An 18782-nucleotide genomic window follows, 5' to 3' on the forward strand; every position below is an offset into this window, starting at 1 on the left:
TTGTTAGGTCCACAAGCTGCTCATATTCCATCAGTTTAAGTTGCCATTCTTCTTTAGCTGGGACCTTGCTCATTTTCCATTTGGGGGCTGACAAAACACAGGCCACAGTGGTGACATACATAAATAACTTTTTGGACACCTGGAAAATTCCGTCTGAATTATCCCCAATGAAAAGGACACTGGGGTTGTTGTGTTTTTTGGAAAAGTGCTTTTCAACATTTTTTTCAATTCATTATGAATTATTTCCCAATACTATTTTACCCTTTTACAGGTCCAACACATATGAAAGAACGTACCCTTAACCTCATTGCATCTCCAACACTTATCTGATTCAGTCTTATACATCTTAGCAAGTCTACTTGGCTTGATCAGTGACTATGTTCTTCCCTCCATCGTTTGAGGCAGTATGCCTCTAATACCAATTGTTGGGAATCACAGGAGTGGGAAGAGCTGTCACACTCATGTCCTGCTTGTGGGTTTCTCATTTGGTTGGTCACTGTGAGGACAGGGTGCTGGACTAGACGGTCCTTTGACCAGATCCAGCAGGACTCATGAGATCTCCCACTTTCCCTCCTGCGGAAGAGAGAGAGGTGGAGAGAGGCGCTGTGTCTCTTGAAATACTTAGAACTGTGTGTGGCCCTCCAGATGTTGATGCACCACCACAGGGCAGCCAATGTGGTCCCCTCCAGATGTTTCTGGGGAATTGTAGTCTAGCAACATCTGGAGGGACTAAGCATGTCAGCCAGTCCTGAACTACAGGCTCAGGCCGACACCCTGATATCTGCTTGTTCACTTCCACCATCACTAACCAGAAATGTCTCCCGACAGCCTTGGGAACTGTGTCACCCAGTTGGCCGAGATGGAACGGAGGGTGCGGGAGGCCATGGCCGAGAGAGAGCGGCTGCTGCAGGAAAGGGTGAGAAGTCAGATCAACGAATATCAGGCCAAGATTGTTGGTCTTCCTCTGGTTTCAGAATAATCCCTGGTATTTGGGGTGGGTGGGAAGATGTCACCCATGTATACATACCACAAGTCTCTCCAGCTCTCCCAACACAAACACAAACACAAACACACACATACATTCCCCAAAGTGTAAGAGCATGAGGACCAAGCTAAACATTATGTGCATTGCCTGCATTTTTCTCTGATGTAAAAAGATCTTGGGAGTGAGACAGAATTTGATAGGGGCCAAGGCAGTGGGATGGGTGGGTTAATAAACTGACATGCATACTGAGGTCCAGGAAATCTACTGGACCTGATTCCCCTATAAGCAGCATTATGGGGTTCCGTCGCACAATATCACCCATATACTCTTTGCATATGAGGCCATAAATGCTAAAGCACCTAAATGCAATTCAGAGTTGTAGAGTGGCAGAGCATCAGGCCAGGGTTGGAGAGTTCAGGGTTCAAATCCTCACTTAGCCATGAAGCTCAGAGGGAATCAGACTGCTCAACTACCACTAGATCTGGGTATGCTAATGGGTGTTGAAGTTGGGAAGAGAAGAAGGTAGCAGTTTTCCTTCCAACCTGTCTCTGTCGCAAGAGACGCCCTTTCTGTTCTGCTGCAGTTCGGTTTCCGCCAAATGCGGCTCTCATAGCCTGCTGTTTCATGTAATCTGGGGAATTATTTATGCTAAGCTACACGACTTTACAAATTTAACATAATTAATGATGTAATGCTTTCTCTGCTATTCGTTTCAATGTAATAATAATAATAATTTTTATTTATACCCCGCCCTGCCCAGCCAAGGCTGGGCTCAGAGTGGCTTACAAGCAATAATAAAAACAAGTTGAATGATTACAACTTAAAAACAAAATTAAAATACAACATTAAAATATTGAAACATTAAAATATTAAAATGTAGCCTCATCGCAGGAGGATGAGGAAATCATAGAATTGCAGAGTTGGAAGGGACTGCCAAGGGACATCTAGCCCAACCCCCTGGAAAACAGGAATGTCAAAGCATTGTTTAAAAAATGACTAGGAGTTGCATATTGGTTTCTCTTCATTAGCTAATGAATGAATGAATAGGCCTGTTAGCTACTTGTTACCAGAAAGGCTCCAAGCAACTTGCAGCACATTAAAAAAGAAGAAGAATAGGACTATAAATATATTGTGCCATGAAAACAAAACAAACATAACACAAAACTCCCCAGTAACAGCTGCAGGAAGCCTTGGCGATAGACCGCCAAGTCCAGAATCTAACATTAACTAACAGCATCATTGCTTTGCTCAACTCCCTTTTCTTTGCTTGAGACGGAACACCGCAACATTTTGTTAGTAGTGAGGTCTAGCCGGTGGGCAGGCGGTGGGGGAAAGCGAACATAAATCAGAGTAACCTCAGTTGCCTGCCATGTGCCTCCGAGGACAAGGAAGTAGCAGGTTTCACTATGTCAGCTCTCTGCTCGCCTGGTCTTCACGGAGAGAGAGCGTGAGGGGAGGAGTCTGGGAGTCCGTTTGGTTTTTATCTTTTGCGGTTTGGGGTTGTGTGCATGTGCCCGTGTGATGTTTGTCTTTTTTGGGGTATGCCTGTGGCTGCTGGCGCTTCGCTGCTTATCGCCCGCTCTCTCCCTTTCCTTGCAGGAGGCCAAGAAAGCCGCCGAGGAGGCAAAACGCATGGAGGTGCCCCCGTCCACCAAGGTAGGAGAACTTCTGCAAAATCAAAAACGAGCTTTTACGATCCCTTTTCGTCTTTGGATCCCAGCGGGAAGGTGGCTTGAGCTCAAACGGGCTTTGCCAGGACTAAGCCTGGAGCCTGTTGCAAATTTGCTTCTGGTATGCATCTTGTAAACTGGGAAGGACTTTGAGCATGCACAGAGCGCATTCCGGACAGCTATCCTACATATCAGGGGGATGGGGAAATGATTCAAGAATAATAATAATACCTTTATTGTCAATGTACAACCTGTGTACAATGAAATTAATCAAGCCTCCCTCCCGCAAACACTCAATCTCATTGCACTCTGTATGCTTGTCGCACAACAATTCAGCTTTTTGAGCAGAGGAGGTAGCTTCTGTGAACATGTGAGCAAGCCCGTGCTTCTTCCTAAGAGCTGAGTCAAACCAAAGGCTGATCTGCTCTTTGGCATTCTGTTTCCTTCAGTGCCCAAGCAGGCGCTTACGGGAAACTCACAAGGAGGACAGGAGTGTAAATAACACACTTTCATTCTTGCTGCCTTGCGGGTGGTCTTCGGAGCCGAGCTGGAGTTAGCAAATAGAGATCATGGGATCGTAGCCATTGATAGCCTTAGCTTACGTCAGGGGTTCCCAAACTGTGGTCCGTGGACTGTGAGTGGCCCACAAGCATCCTTCAAGTGGTCCGTGGCATGCCCTCATTAAATGCTCACATTGATTTTCCACTATTACTTCTTTCATTTCTTACATTGTATTTCATGGCATTGCAATTTGAATTCTGTGGCAGACGTTTTATTTTATTTTATTTTATTTTATTTTTTAAAAATCTCTTAATCGGCTTTTTATTTAAGTAGCTCCTGTCCAGAGGTTTAGATGAGAGTCTGTTTCCCAGTCTTGCTTGAAGATGCCAGAAGTGGAGATATTTTAATTAAGGATGTTTTAATGCCCCAATGGAACTATGTCTGTGTATTTTAATGATTTATTGATTTTATAGAATAATAATAATAATAATAATAATAATAATAATAATAATAGTTGCCCCAGCCACTCTGGGTGGCTTCCAACATTTATAAAAACATAATAAAACTATAAAATGCTTCCCTAAACAAGGTTGTTTCCAGATGTCTTCTAATGGTTATGTAGTTAAATATGACTTAGAAGCCATTTGGCATGTAAGCGGTATGTAAATTAATAAATAATAATAATAGCAATAGTAATTATATTGCTCCCTTTGTTTCTTTTATTGTATTACAATTTGAATTCTATTATAGAGAGATAAACAAAAGTACTTCTTCATGCAGCACATAGTTAACCTGGGGAACTCTCTTCCACAAGAGGCAGTGATGACCACCAACTTGGATGGCTTTAAAAGAGAATTATACAAATTCTTGAAGGAGATGGCTATCATTGGCTGCTAGCCAAGATGGCTGTGCTCTGCCTCCCTGGTTGGAGGCAGTAATGCTTCTGATAACAACAACAACAACAACAACAACAACAACAACAACAACAACAATAATAAATTTATTTATACCCCACCCATCTGGCTGGGTTTCCCCATCCACTCTGGGTGGCTTCCAACAAAATATAAAAAATACAATGGTCTGTTAAACATCAAAAGCTTCCCTAAACAGGGCTGCCTTCAGTTGTCTTCTAAAAGTCTGGTAGTTGTTTTTCTCTTTGACATCTGGTGGGAGGGTGTTCCGCAGGGCGAGTGCCACTACCGAGAAGGCCCTCTGCCTGGTTCCCTGAAACTTGGCTTCTCGTAGCGAGGGAACTGCCAATTTCTAGAGGGGAGAGTGCTCTTTTCCTTTGGTCCAGCTTCCGGGTCTGTCACAGGCATCTGGTTGGCTGCTGTGAGAACAGGATGCTGGACTAGATGGGCCTGATCCAGCAGCCAAGCTCTTCTTATGCTCGTTTGTTGTTAAGTACGTATCTCTGCTTTGAAAGGTGCTGTCAATCAAGGTAGGCGATGCTAGGTCAGGTGGGCTAACTCCAAAAGAAAGCTGGTGATTATATCTGTAATGTTTCACTTAACGCCAGAATTTCATACCCAAAGTAACATCCCCATTCCGCACCAGAAACACTATTTGCATATAGGAAGTGAGGAGAGATGTGTTCTACAAGGCAGTCAAGCTTCAAATGCAAATTCTGCTCAGCTCCCATCCACTAGCCTGAGAATGTGAGGCTTCATTATAAGACTGCAAGAACAGCTCTGCCAAAAGTCCATCTAGCCGGTTTCCCACAGTGACCAGATCAGATACTTACAGTAAACTGGTGTACTAGATTTGAAGACAACAGTCCTCTCCTGTTCTTTTTGTCCCAGCGTCACTGGTATAACTCCCTGGGTGTTCTGCCGGGTAACTGTTGGCTTTCATGAAGCATACAAAGCAGCACTAGACAGTCAACCTTCCCTCACATGTATTTCAAGCTTCTCTTTGCCTCCATAAGGACTAGAAACTTGCTTTGGCAAAAGCATAAAGCTGAGAACCTTAGGAAACTGAATTCTATGCCCGGTTTGGCTTCTTGTGCTTACATGGTGCAGTCGCAGAGTACAGGCTGCTCTGAACGCGCACCCCCCCAAAAAAAAACCCCCACTTCCAAATTTAACCCTTGCCGTGCTTGCTGTCCTGCAGGATCCTAACCCAGCCGAGATCCGGGAGCAAAAACCAGCCACATTCGACCTGCGCAAACACCTGGAGGCATCGGGGCACAGCGTAGACACCTGCTCCCAGGTGCGGGTGACCAATAAGTCCTGCAAAGGCTACCTGGTCAAGATGGGTGGCAGGATCAAGACCTGGAAGAAGCGCTGGTTCACCTTTGACCGTCAGAAACGTGTCCTGGCCTACTATGCAGGTGAGAAGGAGAGTCCACGCACGACCAACCTCCATGTAAAAAATGCAAGGGAAGTGCTGCTGGATCACACCAGAAGCCCACCTAGATCAGCATCCTGTTCTCACAGTGGCCTGATCCAACAGGCTGGTCCTGTGAGGTTGCTCCCACTTTTTATGGCTTGGGTGGGGTGGGGTGGGGTGGAAGAAAGACTTTCTCACCTGGGAGCAAAACTCCCAAACATGCATGCTGTTGCGAACCTAGCAGTTTGAAAGCACGTCAAAGTGCAAGTAGATAAATAGGTACCGCTCTGGCGGGAAAGTCAACGGCGTTTCCGTGCACTGCTCTGGCTCGCCAAAAGCTGCTTAGTCATGCTGGCCACATGACCTGGACAAACGCCGGCTCACTCGGCCTATAGAGCAAGATGAGGGCGCAACTCCAGAGTCGTCTGCGACTGGACCTAACGATCGGGGGTCCCTTTACCTTTATTTCATTTGCACGCAGAGGTTTAAAAGACTCAATAAACACACAAGACGTAACCAGCTGTACTTTTGAATGAATAAGGTATACTATTCATTGCATCAAATTGTAGATTTCAACAGAAGTCTCATAAAGTTCAATGAAGAAAGCAGAAGAGCTTTTGTTACAGTTCCACAGAATCCTTTCACAGAGTCTAAGGCAAGGATTTCTGGAATATTAGCGTTGTTTCACCATCCATCAGTAGAACAGGCTCATATGTAACCACTACTATGCTATAAGATCCACTATCCTGTAATATTGCCCTTCATGTGGATTATTGGACTCTATGAACAGACAGGTGGAATAGACACTTATACCTGTATGGACCTTATGCATGAACTGACTAGAGAATGAACTGATGCACTGGGTCTTCTGCTTTTTTTGTTGAATTTTATGAGACTTCTGTTGAAATCTACAATTTGATACAATGAATAGAATACCTTATTTATTCAAAAGTACAGCCAGTTACGTCTTGTGTGTTTACTGAGTATTGTTTCATGTAATCATAGGTTTGTTGTTGAGATTTAAAAGACTGGCACCTTTTAGAGGATGGCATAATTTGGGGTTTTGATTACAGTAGGGTGAGCCTGCTTATCCCCCAATTAGCTACTAGGGTGGGGGTGCTCATCTGTTATCGGAACCTGCTGCTCGGGATGGCTCTTGGCTCCCCCAGTTCTGAAAGCTATGTACTGTTGCTATGTACAGGTGCTCTGCCTGCAGAAGGTCCCTGTTTTGATTTCTCCCTTGCATCTCCAGTCAAAGGAGTCTCAGGCAGCAGAAATAGGAAAGAGAGCTGTTGCCATTCAGTGCAGAAAGTTTCAGGCTCAATGGGCAGACTTAGAGCCAAACTGCATGTGGTGTTAATCATATGAGCAGCCTTTTCTTCTTTCAGAAATTGACAGTGCATGGCTCCAATCTGGATCAGGACCTTGGGGTGGGCTTTATCCCTTGACTCTGCCACCGCACTGATCCAGATCCTGCGCAATTTGTGTTGCAGGGGGGGTGGGGTGGCAGAAGAATCCATTTATTGCAACGAAGCACCTTCCTTTGATCCCGAAAGTCTGTACACAGCATTAATCTCCCCATGCCGATTGAAGCTCAAACCGCTGGTATGTGTAGAACATACAAATCAAGTCTGTTTGCATATTTCTTATTTGCATGTGAGAATTTGCATATAAGTATAAAAAATGAAAATCATCATCATCCATGGGGAAAGCAAGTTGCTAACAAAAATGAAATATACTGGAAAGCATATTCATCTCCCTCTCAGGCTCTTAAATTTCACCAGGCTTCCTCTCTTAAGCCATAGCCATTCATTTGTTTCACATCCATAAGAACTAGAAACTCTCTCTTTAAAATAAAATAATAAAAATGAAGAAATTAAAGTTTTGCAGTCTGCAACCCAGTACTATTTTCCCTAAGGAACTGCAGCTGGCACCCAGTCCTGGAATGTCCGAGATTCCCTTAGAGAATGCCTCTATGCTTGTGTTGTGGAGCGGTCAATGTGATGCACCTGAGAAATTCATGTCTGTCCTCTGTTTGGTATTTCCCCTGCCACTCTCAGCTCCCTAATGTGCCCCTCTGCTTCTTTCTCGTTGCAGACAAAGAGGAGACCAAGCTTAAGGGCGTCATTTACTTCCAGGCCATCGAAGAGGTGTACTACGACCACCTCCGCAGTGCTTTCAAGGTACCAAAAAGCACAGACCCCCCCCCCCTTAAAACTCTCTTCACCGTGAAATCCCCTGATGCAGAGCATAGTTGGAACTAGCTGCCACAGGAAGCAGCGATAGCCACCAGCTCCAAGGGCTTTAAAAGGGGATGAGACAAATTCATGGAGATGGCTATCAGTGGCAGTGGAGGCAGTAATGCTTCTGGAAATGGCAGGAGGGGACAGTGTTTTTGTGCTTGGGAAATCTGGCTGGCCCCTGTGAGAACAGGATGCCGGACCATGTGGGCTATAGGTTCTTATGTTACTAAGTTCCATCACGGGCAAAATTCTGGGCCCATATGCCAGCGTTGGGCAAGACCAGGGGGGCAAAAGTGGGTGGAGCTGCAGGTGTGACCCTTAACCTTTGCATACCGTAGCCGGTGGCATCTCTTCATCCAGGCAAATGGTGGCCAAAAGCATGTCAGGAAGCCACTGAGCAGGGGTCATTGAGGAGTGTAGATCTGGGGGTGAAGGGTTTGTAAACTGGGAAGAGTTATCCTTTGCCACCCTGGGTTCCTTTGAGCAGGATAATAAACAAATAACCAAACAAATGGACACATTCCAGCTAAGCAAAGACCACCCGAGGACAGTGTGAAGCAGGGGGTGAGGGTGACCTAGGGAGAATCCCGGGGTGAAATAAGAGAGGCTAGGTGAGCCACTTTCAGTTCCCTGCCCCTTATCTACCCCAGTGTAATCTGGAGTAGGCTAAATTTATCATTATGGGGAAAGATAGCTACAATAAAGATGACTGTGCTACCGAAAATGTTGTTTCTTTTTCAAACAATCCCAATAATAAGTGGACTAAATTGCTTTAAAGAATGGCAGAGAGATTTGGCAAGATTTATACGGCAGGGCAAAAAAACAAGGATAAAGTACAAACTGCTAACGGAAATAAAAGAAAGAGGAAGGTTTGCACTACCAGAACTTAAATTGTATTATGAGGCAGCATGCCTAGTATGACTTAAAGAGTGGATGATATTAACAAATGCAAATATATCAGATCCATTTTTTTTTTCATGGAGTCTACAGAAATTGGGTTTGTGCAATGCCTCTGCTCTAACCACTGAGATGTGGTTGCTTTGCAAAGCTGCTCTGCTGTAATTGAGCCTAGCGCTACCCCACAAAATGGCAATGAGGATAAAATGAAAGTGGGGGTAGGGAGGTGTTGAAAGAGCACCACATGCCCTGCCTTGAGGTCCTTGGAGGAGGAAGGGTTGGATTTCGAAAAAGCGCATCATGAGAAAGTTTTGTGTTTCCATTGTTCTTTCGACTCTCCTCTCTGCCAGAGCCCCAGCCCCAAGATGACCTTCTGCGTCAAGACTTACGACCGCCTTTTCTGCATGGTGGCGCCCAGCCCGGAGGCGATGCGTATCTGGATGGATGCGATTGTCACAGCGGCAGAGGAGAACGTTCGCTACTGATGGGCCTCGATTGCTGTGGACACGTGGCTCCCCATGCTTGACTATGGGGCCTTGCACTTCTTTCCAAGAAGGACTCCTCTGCTGTAAAATATGGCTCCTCCCCGTACAGAGACTGAGAGCAAGACAGGAGAGGCCAAGTGTTTTCATGTTCGGTCAGAAGGCTGTGTGGCCTATCTGATCTTCGGAACAACAGGGAGGAATCCAAGTACCTTATAACAGGGTAATCAGTCAATAAGAATGGTTGGCTGTGCCTGTTTTGTTCATACAAATTGCCTGAATACTGTTGTTTGTTTTTTAATGGACCAGCTCAAAAGAGAGTTCTGAAAAGACTTAGGACAATGTCTTGGCAGATGGAAACTCTTCTATAAATAAAAGTGACTTCCATTCCGAAGGATAAAAACCAACTTCTCTGGAACTTGTAGCTCCTGCCGAACAAAGCGAATCATCTGGACTTCATGTGGATTTTATGAGTTGGCTGGACGTTCCATGAGTCACAAGTAGACTCCTGCTGGTTTTGTAGAAGTCATGGCTTGCACTAGCCCCAACCAGCTGAGATTTGGTCCTGGTTGTAACCCTTAGGAGTACATCTTATTTCCATCATTGCTACTTGTTTAGACTCGCTCAACCATGTGGCTTTTCCACCCCTCCCCAGTAGTGTTTTTGTCACATTACGTTCACGTGGGTTTGACTGGATTGTGGAAGAGGTTCTTAATATGTGTGTTTGGGGGGGGGGGTAAAACTCTGCTGCACCCCCTATGCAGAAAAGCAAGGCATCTTGCCCACGCTGTATAGACCTAGTATTTATTGTGTGCTTCGGTCTTTCTTTCTTTTGTTGGAATACCTGGGACACTGCTTAAAGGGGCAACCATGTATAAAACTCTGGGCTATTTATTATGTCAACCTTTAAAGTGGAAACAGATCTGAATGTCACTCAAGTTATTCTCTCCTGCAATAAGAAGGTTTCACTCGTGATAATTAAGTTGACCAGCCTCCCTCCCCCTGCAAACTTCTCTGTGTCGGATCCTGCTCTTCTCCTGCATCTGCCTGGAAGTACACCAGGCACTAGCTAGAGCCTATTTTGGTACCCACGTGGTGCTGTGGGTTAAACCACAGAGCCTAGGACTTGCCAATTAGAAGGTGGGCGGTTTGAATCCCCGCGATGGGGTGAGCTCCCATTGCTCAGTCCCTGCTCCTGCCAACCTAGCAGTTCGAAAGCACGTCAAAGTGCAAGTAGATAAATAGGTACCGCTCCGGCGGGAAGGTAAACGGCGTTTCCGTGCGCTGCTCTGGTTTGCCATAAGCGGCTTAGTCATGCTGGCCACATGACCCGGAAGCTGTACACCGGCTCTCTCAGCCAATAAAGCGAGATGAGCGCCGCAACCCCAGAGTCGGTCACGACTGGACCTAATGGTCAGGGGTCCCTTGACCTTTACTTTATATGGAATATCCAGTTGTTCCCATGACTACGTATCTGCTGTGCACAAGTGAATTATGAGACACCTGCCCAGGCCCACTCCCCAACAGTGGGCTGCTAGTTTTGCTCCTCTTCAGTCTTTTCTGGTGCCTGGTCAGCTGCTTTCTTCAAGCACAGTGACAAGGAGAAGGAGCAGCAGCAGCTGAGGAGGGAGCGTAGCTCAGTGGCAGAGCATCAACTTTGCATGTACAAGGTCCAATCTCCAGGTAGGAGTGGGAGAAACGCCTTCCTAAGTGTTGGAGTGGCAGCAGTACTGAGCTGGATGGACCAACGGCCTCATTCAGTATTTATTTATTTCATAAAAGTAGTACGCCTCTTGAAAAAGAACCCCAAAGCAGTTTATAAGACAGCTTCCCACATTCCTGTGAGTGTCTCTGCCTCCCATGGCTCCTCTCATACCTCTCAATTGCCAGGTGTTTGAGTGATGCCTTTTTCCTGCCCATGCGGATGATGCTGCAGCTTGTGAAACGCCACATGTCACTGTGCAAGCCTCAGCAATCAGCTGATTGTCACTGTTTGCAAGGTCCACAGATAGCATGTCGCAAGCCCTGACAAACAGCTGATTGTTGGCCCTTGCATTGCACTGCACAGAGGACCTGCAAACCCCCTTTGGCTCAGTCACATCTTTAACTGACCTCAAACAGCCTCATTTATAGGCAATTTGCTTTTGCTCAACAGACTTTGCCCCTTTTCCTTCCTGCCCTCTCTTCGATCACAACTCCCTTCATCCCCCAATATGAGCCAGCAAAACAGCTTCCTTCAACATTCTGAAAGATGGGGGAGGTGAAAATTGTCTTTTCCCTGAACTGTCGAAGAATTTTCGTCCACCTCTGAAGAATATTCAGTGAAATGCATATACCCAGCACATACATTATCACCACCTACATATAGTGCCGAGAAATGGGGATGGTTTAGTCCAGGCATAGGCAAACTCTGGCCCTCCAGATGTTTTTGGCCTACAACTCCCATGATCCCTAGCTAGCAGGACCAGTGGTCAGGGATGATGGAAACTGTAGTCCCAAAACATCTGGAGGGCCGAGTTTGCCTATCCCTGGTTCAGTCCTAGGCTGCATTCACACCAAGTTAAAGCACTATGATACCACTTTAAGCAGTTATGAACTCCCCAAAGCATTATGGGAGCTGTAGTTTGTTAAGGTCCCCGATTCTCTTCTCACAGAACTTCAGTCCCCAAAGTTCTCTGTGAAGTGGGATTGAATGTTAAGCTGCGTGTGAGAATTGGTAATTCTGAGGGGATTAGGTTCCTCCTAGCAACTCTCAGCACCCTTAACAATTTCCAGCTCCCATAATTCTTTGGGGGAAGCCATGACTGTTTAAGGTGGTATCTGGCTTGGTGTGAAGGTGACCCTGGTCACTTGACTAGTTATTCCTCTGCAGTAACCCATTGCTGTGGGACTTGAACCCAGGCCTGTCCAATGAAGCTGAATGTTGGGAGATTCAGAACAGACTAAAGGAAGCTCCATATATAGCGCCTAGTTAAAATATGGAATTTTCTGATACAGGGTGTGGTGGGTACCCAGCCACCAGCTGGGTAGCTTCAGTAGGCGATTAAGACGGTCAAATAGGTTATCAGACATGGTGGTTATATTGCAGCCAGGTTATACTGCCTATATATCACTGTGAAACAATGGTGTACTAGGGCTACTGTCCTTACATCCTTGTTGCAGGCTTTCCTTAATAGGCATCCGGATGGCCACTGTGAGAACAAAATGCTGGATTAGATGTGACCCAGCAGCACTCCTTGAGACAGCAACACCTACAACAAAACAGCTCAGAAATAGAGCCTGCATGATTAAGACTGCCTGTCTCCTATTTGGGCTGGGGAAGCTGGATGAATAACTTGTTTTGTGCACTAGGAAACGTTGAGCAAAGCCGTCGCTTAATCCTCGGGAGAGGTGTGTCTCTTTTGAGCAACTTCTACAATCCCAGGATTAGGAAGCCTGTTTGATGACTGTATTTAATAATTTTTTGCACCATCACAGGTACATCACAGGTACAGACCACACGTGCTTCTGTCAACCAGAGCAGGTCTTCCAACTCTTTGATTCTGCAGGGCTGTTGTTGCAGGCATCTATTGCAAAGGCACCTTAAGTCTCCAATGCTGACTCACCTAAACCCAGGAAGCCCTGGTTCCCTGGATAGTCTCACTGCTCAGGGAAGGGGGGGGGAGTCTGCAATACCATGCAAACATTCTCCCCAGGTTTTTAAGGGTCTTGGTTTTCCCGCTTTGCTAAGCTAAACTATGGAAACTTTTCCTCAATCCATTTCCAGAGCCTGGTTCTCAAAAGCAGAACTCTGTTTGTCCCTCAAGTGACTCCACATTTGCTTTCAGACCCAGTGATAGGACAAAAGACCACAAACAACCACACACACAAGTTATGTTCAGAGACCTGAGACTGTAAGAATCAGCATTCAGACTAAGCTTAGTAGGTATAGGGATTTATTCTAGAGTTCCTTCCTTGCCCCAGGGTGCCCTCTCATTCTTCTTTCCAGAACTGCCCTTGCCCTGTCAGTCTAGTATAAATCCTGGGGTGAACTTATCTGTGCTTAGTCCGGGGGCATTATGAAAAACCTGACCTGGATAAAGAAATGGATCTGCCATGAACCTTACACCCGCTATTCCCAGTTGAAAATGTTCAGAAAACATCGCTGTGTACCACAAGGTGAAATTTCATTCTACTCCGCAATTTGGGGGCAGAAACGGGCAGTCCAAAATTTGATTTGGTAAGGAATGTGATGGATTAATACTGTTTCAGCAAATGATGGACCTCACAAGCCAACAAGTCTCCAGAACCTTGAATTTGCTCACAACACTCTATCAACCACCGTGGATTGGACTGGCTCAGCGACAGATGAAGCAGCTTCCTTCTGGTATCTGCTAGGCCTTCTGAAGGAGTAGCCACTCTCCTCGAGCAAAGTTCTCCTGAAAGCCCCAACCAAGTTGAAACGGCCGAGCTTCCTGCGGAAGTCCAGGCCCAGGAAGAAGTAAAGGATGGGGTTGGCACAGCTGTTGAGGTAGGCCAGAGAGGACGTGAGGGGAAGGCCAATGGACATCCCTTGACCCTTCACTCCCACCAGCTTGAGGATGAGGAATATGTGGTATGGTGCCCAGCAGAGAAAGAAGGTGACCACAATAGCCAAGATGACCTTGAAGGGTTTGTTGGAGCGAAAGGTGGTCTGTCGCTTCCTCAATTTCACCGTGATGATCCCATAGCAGACCACAATGATGGCAAAGGGAGCCAGGAACCCACAGACCAACCTCAGAAGATACAAGGCCCACTTCACTGAAACCTGGTCCCCCAGGGCGAGGGAACACTTGGTGCTCCCTTTCTCTGCTACCACTCTTCGGTAAAGATAGAAGGGGAGGCTTGCGGCAGTAGCCACAAACCAGGCCCCAGCAGCAGCCAGCCACGCCATGCGGGCCCCCCGGTGGTTTTTGAACCACACCGGGTAGGACACGGAAACTGCTCGGTCCAAGCTGATAGCAGCCAGGAGGAAGACACTGCAGAACATGTTGAGGTACTTGATGAAGCTGTTGGCTTGGCACAGGAAGATCCCAAAGGGCCACCCCTCGTAGAAGGCGTTCTTCAGCAGTGGCACTATCCGGCTGACCGAGAACAGAAAGTCGGCCAGGGCTAGGTGGAAGAACCAAACACAATTGACAGTACGTAAGACCTTGCGCGCTGTGATCCAGATCACAGTCCCGTTGCCGAGGGAGCCAAGCAGGAAAACCACACTGTAGAAGAAGATCTGGATCGCGTCCATTATTTTGCTCTCTTCGCTTCTAGCTTTGGAAGGCAGCTGCAAGGAGACACTGGTAGGCCACAGGGCAGTGGCGTTGACGTCCATGATGGAACCTTCGAAAAGAGAGAGAAATGGGAAGTCAGGTGTTTCTGAGGCAGGTATGTGAACCTCGAAAGGAGAGGACTTGTGCCCCAGCAACATCTGCAGGGCCACAGATTAGCTGCCCCTGCTGTAGGTAACTTGAGAAAGAGACTTTTTAAAAATGTTTTTTTATTATTATTTAAAAAAAATGGAAAAAGAGAAGAGAGAAGCAGAAAGAAAGAAAAAATTATCCTTGCGAACGAATGCTGAGTGAACTCTTCACGGATTCAAGCTTGCCTGTCAAGCTATGAAAGCCAATCAAAATGCAGCCCACGCCTCAGATTCATTTCTCCAAATTGTCCCCCCACTTGCCAATTCCTCAACCCCTCTCTGCATTAGGTAGGAACTTTGAGGAGCAGGAACAAATCACGGCAAGAAGCAGGAAGGCCTCCCCTCCCCTCCCCTGCCCACAGCCCTCCATCATCTGAAGGGCTTCTGCATGCAGTCCAATACCCCAAAAAGCAGCAAACCCCAGGACCAGAAAAGGAAGTTGGATGAGAGACTTCTCTCCCTTCCTCTCCCTTGCTATGTTGCATGGCCTTTGTAATAATAATAATAATAATAATAATAATAATAATAATAATAAATAAATTTTTTATTTATACCCCGCCCTTCCCAGTTCAGAAAACCGGGCTCAGGGTGGCTAACAACAAATTTAAAATGCTTAATTGATGCAACAAAAAACAGCATAAAATACAGTATAAAACATGAATAACAATAAATTCAGAATTCAAAAATCAATTTAGGGGGAAAATCCATCCAATAAACATTAGATGATCACCAGGGCTAGCTGGCTAAATTAGTCCTATGTGGGCCAGTGAGGAGACCAGGGGAGAATTAGCTGTGCGATCTAGAGCAGGTAATTTCTGTACACATTACTTGGCTGAAAAACTGCATAGCAAAATTCATATAAGTGCATATCTAGAAGGAGAGCTGCATTTTGTTTTACGTATTGTTTCACTATGTGCAAATTTGATACGATTTGCCTATAAATGTGAACTGAATTTACGTCCTCACCCAGAAAACTAATTCAGTTCACATTTCAAGATGAGCCTACCTAATCTGCATTTTCATAAACAACATAAACAACCCAAACACTACCATCCTTTGAAATTTATCTGAATTTTGCAATGCAGTTTTTCAGGCAAGTAATGCGTACAGAAATGCATATGCTAGGATAAGGGTGTGTGTGCAAATGCAGAGATTAGTGAACACCAAATACCAAAATCCATTATAGTAGGCAAAATGACTTTGTTAGGGGGAAAAGTGTCTATTGAGTGAAATTCACACTAAAACGCTGTTGGATTTTTAGAAGTTTTTTGTTTTAATCACATACTGATGTGGAAATGTGGAGAACTCGTGATAACAGAGGGAAATGACTGGGAGGGAGGGGCCTCAGGAAGAAAAGTGGAGGAAAAAAATCTGCCACCTGAAGTGGCTGTCTCACCTTGCCAAATGGTATCTTTCTTTTCCCAGAAAAAGGGAGTGCCTCTGTTACTAGAGTAGTGGGAAATATCCATCTGCTTTGATTGACTTAGGCTGCGTACACATCATACATTTAAAGTACATTTAAAACACCTCCTTAATGGCCCTGGAAGCTGTAGTTTAACCCTGAGAGAGCTAGAATTTTCAGCACCATTCAAACACTACAATTCCCAGGATTCTTTGGTGGTGCGGTGCTTTAAATATATGGTGTTCATTCAGCCTGTGGCTCCCCACTGTCGCTGGCACAGAACCTTCCCAGCTCTGCCATATGAGGTTGTTTTTAATCGGGAATGTCAGGATTGGAACCCGGGACCTTGTTGCTGCCTCCACTCAGCTGAGCTTTCTCTACACGAAAGTATGAACCACATACAGGGAAAGTGAGAGGCACACGCTCCATCCTAAGCATGCCACTGAGGCCACACACCTAAATCACATTGGGATGCCATTATGACACACATTGCGATGCAAACCACAATGCAGACAGAGCACAATGTTGGTGGCCACAGACCACAACAGAGGTGCAATCTATGCAGGGAAGAAACAATCTCGCCAGATGGACGATAAAAACACATTTACCTTGCTTCAAAAGACCAAAGCAACTGGAACAGCTACAGAGACAAGAAAGACCATTGTGATGTGTTTTCCCTCACACTAGCTTCCATCTGATTTGAAAATGTAAGCTCTAGCAGGACAATGTCCAAGGAGATGAAGCATCTTGGACCCAACCCTTACCTGTCAGAGGTTGCAGGACTCTGGTCTTCTATGGTCCTTCGTTGGTGTCCTTGTGCATGAAACTGAAGACTTCTTGGTTGCTGCTTGTCTTCCTCGCCGGGCTAAGACCTTGGTCTCTGGCCAAGACAAAGATTAGCTCCTGATGAAAAGGGGAACTCGGTGATATGTTTACTTCATTGTGCGTGGAAGAGGGGGGAACACAGAGGCTGGTGTGTGTTTGGGAAGCTCTGCTTGTAGACCGAGATAACAGTGGCCAATTGAGGCACCAGGAAAGGCAGGAAGCCCTCTAATGAAGAGTTCTGTGGAAGCAAGGCGAGGCATCCATAAAAAGAAAGAAAAAATGCAATTGCTCTCCTAAAGCTGCAGGGTGTAATGATTCACGGGAGTCAGAGATTTCACCCGATGCTTGTCTTGAAGAGGAATTCTTTCTCTCAGGAATGAGCTGTTCCTTTTGTAGTAGAGAGCGGGTTTGCAGAGTCGACAGTGGGCAGGGCTGGATGTGCACTCTTTGCAAAAGTTCAGCCAAGTTCTGCTACACGAAACAGCTGAATTCTGCAACCGGAATGCGAGCACATTTGCCTGATTTATTCCGTGGGTTTTTTTTTCCTTCTGCAACAAGGAAAAGCTGGATTCTGCAACTTGAATGAAAGCACATTTGCCTGATTTATTCTGTAATTGGTTTTTTAAAAAAACATTTTTGCAAAATTCCCCCAGCTGCTCTTAGTTATGGGGCTGGGAAAGGTCCGACCCTCCAGATACCACACATACAGAGACAATTCTTGCATGTTTCATTTTAGCTCACCCCTTCCCAGAAGCACCCACCCACATAGCAAATGTTGCTGAATGTGTCTGTATTGCACATATCCTGTAAGGAAACTCCTGAGTTGCAGGGGGGTTGGACTAGATGACCTTTGGGGTTCCTTCCAACTCTACGATTCTATGACAATCAGGCCTCCAAGGAGGCAAAGCTGTCTGAAAGAAATAGTAACCCACCCCCCCCCCCGCACTATACATTAAAAGCAGCATTATTCTAAACAGTCCTAGCTTCCTTCAAAGAATTCTGGGTTCTGGAGTTTCTTAAGGGTGCTGACAGATATTAGGAGATCTTATTCCCCTTACAGAGCTACAGTTCTCAGAACAGTTTAACAGTTCCCTGGCAAATGTTGGGGGTTGCAGCTTTCTGAATAGGAGCTTTCTAGCAACTCTCAACACCTGTATATCTGAAGGAAAGTCTCCACCCCCATCATTCAGCCTGGACACTGAGGTCCAGCTCCAAGGGCCTTCTGGCAGTTCCCTCCCTGCGAGAAGTGAAGCTACGGGGAACCAGGCAGAGGGCCTTCTCTGTGGAACGCCCTCCCATCAGATGTCAAGGAAATACCGTATTTTTTGCTCTATAAGACTCACTTTTTCCCTCCTAAAAAGTAAGGGGAAATGTGTGTGCGTCTTATGGAGTGAATGCAGGCTGCGCAGCTATCCCAGAAGCCAGAACAGCAAGAGAGATCGCTGCTTTCGCTGCGCAGCTATCCCTCTTGTTGTTCTGGGTTCTGAGATTCAGAATATTTTTTTTTTCTTGTTTTCCTCCTCCAAAAACTAGGTGCGTCTTATAGTCTGGTGCGTCTTATAGAACAAAAAATATGGTAAACAACTGTCTGACTGAAGGCAGCCCTGATTAGGGAAGTTTTAAATGTTTGATGTTTCATTGTGTGTTTAATATCCTGTTGGAAGCTGCCCAATGTGGCTGGGGATGCCTGGTGAGATGGGTGGGGTATAAGTAATAATAAATAATAATAATAATAATAATAATAATAATAATAACAACAACAACAACAACAACAACAACAACAACAACTACTCAGAATAAATTACAGTTCCCAGGATTCTTTGGGGAGAAGCTATGACTCTTTAAAGTAGTATGATACTGTTTTCAGTGTGTTGGGCAGATGGGGCCAAAGAAACACATGGTAATTTTACTAAAACTACGGTGCCAACACAGGGCAGCAGTTGTAGATTCAACAAATGCAACACACACCAAATGAACAACCAGGACAGGCGTGTCTCTGTGTTAGTAATGTTTGG

General features: G+C 45.7%; 1 protein-coding gene and 1 pseudogene across 5 annotated transcripts in view; one reads left to right on the top strand and one right to left on the bottom strand.

The window, feature by feature from the left end:
• Positions 1–10037, top strand: part of PHLDB3 (pleckstrin homology like domain family B member 3) — a 39380-nt gene extending 29343 nt beyond the window's left edge. For all 4 annotated transcript variants that reach the window (XM_079986061.1, XM_079986058.1, XM_079986060.1 and 1 more), the window contains 5 exons: positions 829–916; positions 2585–2641; positions 5269–5488; positions 7585–7670; positions 8978–10037. In XM_079986061.1, the coding sequence (XP_079842187.1) occupies positions 829–916; positions 2585–2641; positions 5269–5488; positions 7585–7670; positions 8978–9112 (586 nt within the window). In that variant the 3' untranslated portion in view covers positions 9113–10037. The remainder of the gene's footprint in view (positions 1–828; positions 917–2584; positions 2642–5268; positions 5489–7584; positions 7671–8977) is intronic.
• Positions 10038–13027: 2990 nt separating this feature from the next.
• On the bottom strand, positions 13028–17247 carry LOC307221589 (chemerin-like receptor 1 pseudogene; annotated as a pseudogene). Its single transcript, XR_013844038.1, has 2 exons — positions 16707–17247; positions 13028–14461 (listed from the first exon to the last, which is right to left on the bottom strand). The product of XR_013844038.1 is annotated as a chemerin-like receptor 1 pseudogene (transcript).
• Positions 17248–18782: the final 1535 nt, after the last annotated feature.

The sequence above is a fragment of the Podarcis cretensis genome (assembly GCF_951804945.1).
Source record: "Podarcis cretensis genome assembly, chromosome: 8".
In the NCBI taxonomy this organism is placed as follows: Eukaryota; Metazoa; Chordata; class Lepidosauria; order Squamata; family Lacertidae; genus Podarcis; species Podarcis cretensis.